General features: G+C 46.8%; 1 protein-coding gene across 1 annotated transcript in view; it reads left to right on the top strand.

The window, feature by feature from the left end:
• The window catches only part of LOC102096867 (myosin-IIIb-like), a 28372-nt gene that overhangs the window by 256 nt on the left and 17756 nt on the right, over nt 1-10360 (top strand). The window contains exons 2-9 of the mRNA XM_065047199.1: nt 10-75; nt 158-288; nt 3346-3448; nt 6481-6583; nt 7041-7197; nt 7519-7621; nt 7886-8014; nt 9194-9302. Of these exons, the coding sequence (XP_064903271.1) occupies nt 10-75; nt 158-288; nt 3346-3448; nt 6481-6583; nt 7041-7197; nt 7519-7621; nt 7886-8014; nt 9194-9302 (901 nt within the window). The remainder of the gene's footprint in view (nt 1-9; nt 76-157; nt 289-3345; nt 3449-6480; nt 6584-7040; nt 7198-7518; nt 7622-7885; nt 8015-9193; nt 9303-10360) is intronic.

Below are 10360 nucleotides of genomic sequence, written 5' to 3'. Positions count from 1 at the left end.
CTCCGCCAGACCGACATCGGGGACATCCTCATCGCCATGAACCCCTTCCAGCCGCTGCCGCTGTATGGGAGAGAGGTGAGTCCCCGCGGACCCCGCCGGCCGGGCCCCGCCGCCCCTCGGCCCCTTCCCCACCGCTCCGCCACCGCTTCCCCCGCAGGTCGCCGAGCGGTACCGGCACCACCAGACGGGCATGCTGCCGCCCCACATCTTCGCCGTGGCCAGCCGGGCCTACCACGCCATGCTGGGCCGCCGGGGCGGCGGGCCCCAGAACCAGTGCATCGTCATCAGGTGAGGGCTGGGGGAGTGCCCGGGGCGTGCTGGGGGCTCCCCGGAGCCGGGCAGAGGTGCGGGGTCCAGGTTGCAGCCAGCGGGCTCTCCCCGCTGAAGTTTCCATCGAAGCTGTTCTCCAGTGAGTCAGAACCCAGCCGTGCTTGTAACGCATCGCTCTGCCCGACCTGTCCGCTTTCCAGACAGGGCAGTGGGCACATCACAAACAAAAGCATGTGATAAACAAAGCTGGATTTTGGGGAGCAGCTCAGCTGCCGATGCTGGTAACACACCTAAATGTGTCTGGTTTGCTGCTGAAGGGAGGTGTCACTGGAAAGATTTATCCAGCCCTGGGGAAAGCCGTAGAGTGCTCTTCTTAGGAGAAACAACTCCCACTGCAACTGCTGTAATAAAGGGGACAGCCTTGTTAGTGGGGCCTGTTACAGTTGGATAAGGAGTAATGGTTTTAAACTAAAAGGGGAGATTCAGGCTGGACATGAGGAAGAAATGTTTTACACTGAGGATGGTGACACACTGGCCCAGGTTGCCCAGAGAGGTGTTCGATGCCCCATCCCTGGAGACATCCAGGGCCAGGCTGGACAGGGCTCAGAGCAACCTGATCTGGGTGAAGATGTCCCCGCTCATTTCAGGGGGGTTGGACTAGATGACCTTTGAAGGTACCTTCCAACCCAAACTATTCTACAATTCTATAATTAAAAGAACCTGTTTTTCCAAAGTGGAGCTTCCCGTGTGTAACCAAGGAACAGCAGAAAGGAAAACAAACGCTTTTTGCCCTAAGACCTCTAAGAATCTGGTCAGGGAAAATCTTGTTGTCATGGGCAGTTCTTTGCACTAGAAAGGGAAAAAATAGCCTCTTGTAATTGAAGAGCATACCAGTGTCACGAGCATTTCACTCCAGGATGTCACTATTGTTCTGCTGAAGCTGTGCAGGGTAGCAAGGAGCATCAACTAGTAGAGAAAACCTCAAACAGCATCAACTAGCAGAGGGTTTCTAACAGCATCAAGGAGAAAGCCTCAAAATACTAACTGCCTGTACTTGGTATCATAGAGAACACTTCAAATATCATTTCAGTTGAAACGATAATTTCCAGCTTGTTTGATTTAATATTTCTTTCTTTATATTGGCCTTCTGATCATTTTATCAGTATTTTCAGTCTACACAGTGTGCAAATAACTTGCTGAATCATTGCTGGGTGCTGTGGTGGGACAGCGAGCTGACCTTGAGGGTCCAGCCCTACTCATTTCTCTAGCCTGCAAGCCATCAGTTCCTGTGTGTTACCTGAAGTGCTACCATGAAATGGTAGCAATGGAGTTAGCAGGTGGAAGAGGTGCTGCTGGTAGGGCTCTTACGGATGGAAAACAGCCATAGTATTTGTCTTGGGAAATGGAAGAGAAGAAAGAGTAACCTGTGGGTATTTGCCAAGAAGTCAGCAGTCAGTGTTTTCCACCAGCAGTTTGTGGTCTCAGAGATGAGAGTCTGAACTACTTTTGTGCATCTTGCAACCCTGTTAACTGGTCTGTGTGTTGCTGTCACAGGAAGTTCATGATTTTGCTCTCTGTGAGTGGTGAAACACTCATTAATAAGATTACATGGCAAGAGCAAAGTTGTCGCGAATGGGGAAGTGAAAGTCACTCCTGTTAGACCACAGTTCATCAGAACAGCGTGGAGTTGCACCAGGCTTTATTATTCTTTGTGGTCTCTTTTGTCTCCCCAAGTTAATGTGGGGTATCTGGATGGCATGTTTCAGAGGCTGGCACTGAACACAGCATCTGCCTCCAGGTGATACTGCAATCAAGTTGTCTTCTGCTGTGAATTCCACTGTCTCCTCTTGCCTTCCCTGTCCCAGGGGACACTAGTCACAGCCTGCATGTGCTGTGGTACAGCACTTAGGTCTCCTGGTGATGACTTTGCTTTTCTTCACAGCCTGGGGCAATTACACATCTGGAACTGTATGCTGTTTGCAGTTCTGGTGAAGCTGTTGTTGGAGGGTGCAGGGACAAGCTTGAACCGTGGGAGTGATGACTAATAGTGCTTTTGTGGAAGAAGGAAATCACTGAAAGAAAAAAAAATCCTATATACTGAGCAGGGGTGCTGTCTGAGCAGCACGTTCTCAACTGGAAAAACGATCTTATTTTGTTTGTGCCTATTCAGATGGTGATGGTGATCTATAATTCAGATCAGGTACCTGTTGTAGTATTTGAGATCTTTAGCCACCTGTGACACATACTTGATTCAAGTGTGGAGCCACCTGGAGCTACGAAGCAGTAAAGCCACACCAGATGCTCAAAGGTCGGGTTTGGAAATAGAGACCTGCCCTCAAGTACAACTTTGCATTTCCTGCATTTTTGTGTTTCTGTGCATGCTCTGAAGTTCTCTGCCGGTATGATGTTGTCAGTCAAGGACACGTTGTCTCACTGATTGTACGTTCCTCCTCCCAGGGCAGGGGAAACTGTGCTTTCCAAGTGCTGCTTGTTTGACTTGAAGGCGGAGGTGCGGGCACATGTGACGGCAGAGTGACGTGCACCGCAGCGGGTTTGCGGGCAGCTCTGCAGCACTGTGTTCGTGTTCTCAGCTGGCTGAGGCATGTAAATGTGTGATTGCCCCGGTATCTCAAGATCAGTACTCTGTTGTGGATATAAGGTGGATGGGGAAGGTCTCTTTGAAGAACAAGGAAGCTGTTGACTCTACAATATCTGGTGTAATCAGTGTGTCAGATCACTTTTGAAGGAGGTTGTGTTCCGGAAGTTAGGTGTATTTTCTTCCTAAGAAACAGAGCAAATGGCCTGTCCTGTTCACCCCATCCAGAAGTTATGGCATGGGGTGTATCTGTACTCCCTTGAAGATGGGGAAATATTCCCCTTGGGAAGGGACCAGGGCCTCATGGGACCCACTGTGTGAAGCTGTGTGCAAGTTTGTGCTCACATACATAGCACAGCTGAGAAAGTTGTGAAACTCTTGGGCAAGAGAGCACTCTCAAGCAATAGGGCACGAGGACATAGGGGACAGCACAAATATACTTTATGGCTGCTGGAATTTCCTTCGCTTTTTCTTGGCAGTGGAGAGAGCGGCGCAGGGAAAACAGAAAGTACGAAGCTATTGTTGCAGCACATAATGAACCTATGCAAAGGCAACTCACAGCTGGAGCAGCAGATCCTTCAGGTAGGTCTTTGCACGATGGTGCTTGTAGATACAGAACCAACACTGCTGCAAGGCAGCTTGCAGAGGGCTCAGAAAGCCTGCTGATGAATCACCACTGGAACTCAGGGAGCAAAACATGGGATACATAAGAATACAGTGGGTAAGGATGGTGAAACAGCTGACCACAAATTAGAAGGTTGGTAGGTCAGTAATTCTGTTTGCTGGGAATGTAGTGGTATCTTAAATGACAGAAAACTATTGAGATCGTTTATCATGTTCTCTTTGACAAGGGATTAAGGACATTTTTCTGAATAATTTTCTGTCTGAGGCAAAACAAGGAGTTTTATTAGAAAAAGGGGTCTTAATTTAATGATACACAGGGATGGAGAATCCATGCAGCCTTCAGTCATCTTTCCTTGCCTACTTATTCTTACCATCAGGCACATACCTGCTAACTGACTAACTTCGTCTTTGCTATTTTCATATACCTTTGCCAGCTGATTTTGAGACATATTTGTCTCTTTGGTTTGAACTATTTCTACTCAAATTGCTCCCAAAGGAGTTGTGGGATTTTTTGAGCAAATCATATCTTAACACTTTGTATAATAGATCAAGCAGAATGAGTTCTTGGACTACTTAATTTTAAACTCTGTGTTTTCAGGTTTCCCATAGAACCAGAGAGATCTTTCGGTGTGCGGTGGGTTAACTTAAGCTGGACACCAGGCATCCACCAAGCTGCTCTACCACTCCCCTTTGTCAGCTGAACAGGGGGAGAAAAATATGACAAAAGGCCTGTGGATTGAGATAAGGACAGGGTCATCACCCAGCGTTTACCGTTATGGGCAAAACAGACGTAACTTGGGGAAAATTAATTTAATTTATTGCCAGTATCCAACAGAGTAGGATAATGAGAAATAAGAACAAATCTTAAAATATCTTCCCTCCACTTACCCCATCTTCTGTGTTCAACTTCACTGCTGGTTTCTCTGCCTCCTCCCCCCGAGCAGCTGAGGTGGACGGGCAATGGTGGTTGTGGTCACTTTTTACACGTTCTCTCTGCTGTTCCTTCCTCCTCACCCTCTTCCCTTGCTCTGGTGTGGGGTTCCTCCCACGGCAGACAGTCCACCATGAACTTCTTCAGTGTTGGTCTTTCCCACGGGCTGTAGTTCTTCAGGAACAGAGTGCTCCAGCCTGGGTCCTCCACGGGGTCACAAGTCGTGCCAGCAAACCTGCTCTAGCCCGGGCTCCTGTCTGCATGGGACCACAGCTCCTGCCAGGAGCCTGGTCCAGCACCGGCTGTCCACAGGATCACGGCTCCTTTGAGCATTGCTGTGCCCCATTGTGGGGTCCTCCCCAGGCTGCTGGTTGAGATCTGCTCCACCATGGACCTCCATGAGCTGCAGACAGACAGCCGGCCTCACCGTGGTCTGCACCATGGGCTGCTGGGGAATCTGCTCCGGCACATGGAGCACCTTGTCCTCTTTCTCCACTGACCTTGGTGTCTGCAGGGTTGTTTCTCTCACATATTCTCCTCTCTTCTGGCTACTGTTGCACAGCAGTTTTTTACACTTCTTAAATATGTTGTCCCAGAGGCACTACCACTGCCGCTCATGGGCTCAGCTTTGGTCAGGTGGCAGCTCTGCCTTGGAGCCAGCTGGAGCTGGTTCCATGTCAGACATGGGAGGACCTGCTAGCATCTTCTCACAGAAACCACCCCTGTAGCACCCCCAGCTACCAAAACCTTACCATGTAAACACTGTGGGATGCTTTGGGCTCTGGAATAGCATATTATTTCAGTGTGGTGTCATTCATGGTAGATCTGAGCTGAGTGCCCATGCTCCATTGTGGGAACATGGCGTTGATAGGCCTGCTGGCTGCGCTTAGAGCTGGCGTGGGTCGCACCACCAGACTGACTTGAGCAGGTTCAGGAAGCAGGATAGCTGTGTTTGCTCGGTGTAGTGCCTGGCCTAATGGACCCTGAAAGACTTGACTGGCAATGCTTGTACCCAGCCTGCAGTTCGTCCACTGGAAACAGAAGTTTCAAGGAGGAGGGGCAGGGCCTGATCTTTTCTCTCTGGTGACCAATGACAGAGCCCGAGGGAATGGCAGGAAGATGTGCCAGGGGAGGTTCAGGTTGGACATGAGGAAAAGGTTCTTCACCCAGGGGGTGCTGGACACTGGAACAGGCTCCCCAGGGAGGTGTCACAGCCCCAAGCCTGACAGTGTTCAAGAAGAGACTGGGCAACATTGTCAGACACATGGTGTGATTTTGGGGCTTGTCCTGTGCAGGGACAGGAGCTGGGCTTGATGATCTTTGTGGGTCCCTTCCAACTCAGGACATTCTGTGAAAAGTTCACTTCAGGTGAGCTGCCTTTGGAAAACCTAGAGGTGACAGAAGAAATAATAGTCATCTTATTTGGTTCCTGTAGATACATTCAAGGGCTGAGTTATCCCTTTTGGGGTTACAGTGTCATGCTGTAAAGCTGTGTTCAGCAGATTGCCCAGCATGCACCCTAAATCATCCTTCTTCCAGTCAGCTGGCATTCTTTGATCAAATATGAAAAAACTCTCGTCTGACCTTATTTGTATCCAGTTTGCCAAGCTGATCTGATTTTTCTCTTAGTTTCTTTATAATTCACTGTCCTGAGCCTTATGCTGTCTACAAATTTCAGTAGCTACTGAGGGCCATATTTACCTTGCTTATTGTTGTAGTATAGCTATCAGATTATCTAGTGGTCATGTCAGATGCTTTGTGTAAATCTGTTATACCAACCTTATATTTTAACAAATAAGTCAAATGATTTTACTGAGATCAAATCCGTTTGATTGTGCTTATTTTCAGTAATCTCGTGCTGCCTGGTCTTCGTTATATTTGCCTCTCTCAGTTCCTTTATCCAGGGTCTGATAAAAATAGGTGCTCTTGAGTATTCATGGAGTGGTTCCTATTCCAACTGACTGCTAAATACTGAACGCTAAAGTTAAACTTTTCTGGGTAAGTTAGGTTGAATCACTTAATTTAAGGAGTGCTTGTTCTATTTGTTTATTTGCTTTAGGTAAATCCATTGCTTGAAGCTTTTGGCAATGCTCAGACTGTGATGAATGACAACAGCAGCCGCTTTGGAAAATACATACAGCTGCGTTTCCAGAATAACACAGGTAAAGTCAAGAGCAGTATTTGAAATTACTAGTTTGGGGGGTGGTTAGGCACTGCAGGGAGTGGACTGAGTAGCCAGAATTTGTGGAGGGTTAAACTTTAATACCTGACTTCCTGTGCGAATGTGTGCAATTAAGTAAAATCTTGCGCTGTAGGATAAGACCTGGGTTTGGACATTGTGGAGGTACACGAAAGATATGGGGGTGACAGTGCAGGGGAAGCATCAGGAATACTCTGTGGTGCCAGAAGCCTTGGTTGCTGCTAAAAGTGGTGAGCAGACACCTTATCTAGGATGATGGGAAGCATGGAGAAGCCCACCTCTAGGTTGCTGGGCAGCCTAGAGGGTGTTGCACGTAAAAAGTTAGACAATTCCATGCTTCTATCACCAAAGACGAGATGCAGGACAGCTCAATCAGCCTCATGTCCCCAAAGTTTACCCTGTCACTTTCTTGTGTGCAGTGAGAGGTGCAAAGCTGAGCGAGTACCTGTTAGAGAAGTCACGGGTAGTGCAACAGGATGCAGGGGAGAGGAATTTCCACATCTTCTACTACATGTTTGCTGGACTCTCTTCAGAGGAGAAGGACATGTATGGGCTATTGGATCCTTCACTCTACAGGTATTTCAAAGGCAGACCCTAATTCAGTCTTCGTGATGGGTGGGGAAAGGGGAAAACAACATAATAAAGCCCATGTGGCCCTACCTGTGGAGCCTGGCACAGGTCAACAAATTAATGGAAGCTGGAGTGGGATCTGAATGGAGCTACGTGAAGAGATCTTATGGGTCATCCTGGAAGCTGGGTGATCTGGAGTCTCTTCTTTGATGCATTACCTTGGAAGAGTGTATTTCTCATGTCTCCACTGCTGCTGATCTGCTTTTTTCCTGTTCACTTGCTGTGCTGATTGTGTGACAGTTTTGTATGGGATATACACTTTCTCAGGTACATAAGTGGATGGTTTGGTACACAGGATGTAGCTCAGCGCTGGAAGCACAAATACCAAGAGGTGTGCAATGCCCTTGACATGGTGGGCTTCCAAGAACAGGTCAGTTCTGGGGTCATCAATTTCCATCTGTGCTTCCTTCAGGCATAGGGTTTCTTTCTGACTGCTCTTTTGAGGCTCAGTCCTATTTGTCTCCTCTCTGGGTTTTTCGTGTTGCTTCCAAACCACCTGAGTCTGTCAGACTTTGTGTGGAGCCTTTTCCTAGAGGCTGCCTGTGCCTTTCCCTCCCCTCTCCAACTTCTTGGACCTCCCATTATACATGTTACATGCTGATAGGTTTCCAGTCACCCTTCTTGTGTGTTTTAGGAGCAAGTGGACATGCAGGCAATCTTGGCTGGTGTGTTGTCTCTGGGCAATGTGACCTTTGAGCCTGAGGAGAGCAATGGGTCTGTAAAAGTGAGTGAAGCCTCACGGGGATGGCTGAAGGCTGCAGCGGTGAGTGACAAGAGCTGATAGAAACCTATGGATATGGTGCTGGTTCCCACTGGCAGTGTGACTGCAGGAGCTGTTCCTGCTTCAGAGTGTGAAGGCTCCTGAAAAACAAGCAGTTTTTCCAGAAATGCTCAGTGTGGCCCCGTGACTGTGTTTGTGTTCACTGCTATTCATGCCCAGAGAGATACTTCCCAGCTTCTCTTTCTTGTGTGTCCAGAACCCGTGTCTTGCACATGGCAATATCACATGTGCCTTGTTGATATCATACAACGCAATACTTTTAAAATCAAATGTTGTATGTTACTAAGTGTGATGATGACTTGAAGAAATTCTGGTTTTCGTTGGTTGTCAGGAAATTAAACTTGCTAGTATTTCACATGAAATTATCACAGATCAAGAAGTATATATTCTCCAAGGCCATCCCATTTTTATTATATGGGATGATATATTACCCTGCTTTGTTAACAACACAGAACAGGGAAGTGTAACATACTTCTGCCTTTTCTATATCTGTTTATTTTGACCTGTTTGAAATCTCAGCACTCTTAGTTTCTGGTTTCACCCCATCTTTTTCGCTCTTTCCCTTCTATAATATGCCATACCTGAAACAACCACCTACTCTGTTCAAGAGCCAGCTTCTATTTTGTCTTACTTCTTAAAGTCAGCTCCTTGTTTTTGCCCACAGGGGGAAAATTCCTGTTAAACTGATCACTGAGGGGTTCAGTTGTTTCTGAGTTCCCATTGTTTCCTGTCTCTTGTGGGTTCGCGTGACTCTGGTGTCTGCTGAAGTTCCAACATCTTAGCATCTGCAGTCACCTCAGTTTGGTGCTGCTCGATAGGTCATTAAACACTTCAGCAGGGACTGGCGTGGGTCCCCAAGAAGCTGGAAGGTGGAAGCACTGGGAGAGCAAAACAGAAAGTATTTGAGAGAGAGCACAAGAGTGAGCCTGGACACTGCAGGGATCATGCAGATCACTCATATCACACAGATCACTCAGAGCCCGCATCTGGCTCAGTGCTGCGAGATATTAACTACTGCTTATGTTACAGTAGAGCTCAAAGGCCTTAATCTGAATCATGACCCCAGTACACTGGGTGTCGCACAGACACAGGGACATACAATCCCCACAAGTAGTATCAGGGTTTACTATTGACTGTCCTCATCTATTTCTTCTCTCCCAGGGTCAGTTTGGAGTCCAAGAAGATGAACTATTAAAATGCCTTATTTGTACGATGTCGGTGACCCGAGGCGAGCAGATTCATCGTTTTCACACCCAGCAACAGGCAGAAGGTAGGAAGCATAATGAATTGCAGATGTGCTGGGTAGAAAGACTGACCCATATTGGCTGGAAGCGTAACCCCACACATGTGCAGCTTATTGGGAACAAAGATGTCTGTCTGTGCCCTTTCATTCCTCTTGCACAGAGGCAAGTATATCAATGTTTATCTGTTTAGTCTCTTACAAACATACAGAACCATGAATGCCACTTTTATTTGATCTCCAGGAGACTGCAGCAGTTAAATGAGATACCAAGGAATTAGCTTTGCTTTTTCCCTCGGTTCAGCCTAAAAGGAAATTGTAGGTATTTTTACAAAAGATGGGAAGGCTCCTGTTGCAGAGTACTGACAGCGTGCAGAGTTCTAGGTAGTAAATGGAGAAATAACTGAGAGAATCAATGAGATAGCACAGTATTGGGGAAGGAATGAGATGAAACGACAGTATGTTAAAGTAGTGAGTGCAAGGTGTTATTTTCACTGTCAGTAAGAAAATAAAATAATCCAAGATAATCTTCACAAAAAGGTTCAGTTAAAATAAAATATTAAAAAAATAAATAAAAGTCATTAAATCCCAGGATTTCTAGGATATTGCTTAAAATAAATGAAAAAAAAAAAAAAAAACAAACCTGGAAATGGGAAATTAGCTAGTTCTGTTTCCCAAATGTCTTCTCTTGCATGTCTCTAGACAACGAAATATATACCTCTCATCACACAGTAGTTTGTCTCCTTCAATGTCACCAAATTTTCCATCAACTGCATCCTCCTCTTGCCTGCAGCATTTAAACACTTTGCAGCTCTGGGCTAGGAGGAACAGAACCATTTGATTTTCAAAGTACAACTTGGAGTGTCTTGCTTGGTTTAGCAGTGGGGGGATCCATACTCAGTAGACATGCAGAGGGGAAGAAAGTCTCTGAATATTCTAAAAAATAGCTGGACCTATTTGGAAATAAAATTTTCAATTTTAGATGGTCTCACAAGTGCCCTAGCATGCCATATCTAATATTGTAGAAATATTGTGAGGTTTTTGGAATGGAAGCTCCAGGTGAGCATGCAGAGGGCAGGGATGGTCAG

Source organism: Columba livia, chromosome Z, assembly GCF_036013475.1.
Source record: "Columba livia isolate bColLiv1 breed racing homer chromosome Z, bColLiv1.pat.W.v2, whole genome shotgun sequence".
NCBI lineage: Eukaryota > Metazoa > Chordata > Aves > Columbiformes > Columbidae > Columba > Columba livia.
The sequence above is the reverse complement of the archived record's forward strand: the minus strand, read 5'-3'. Positions and strand labels throughout refer to the sequence as shown.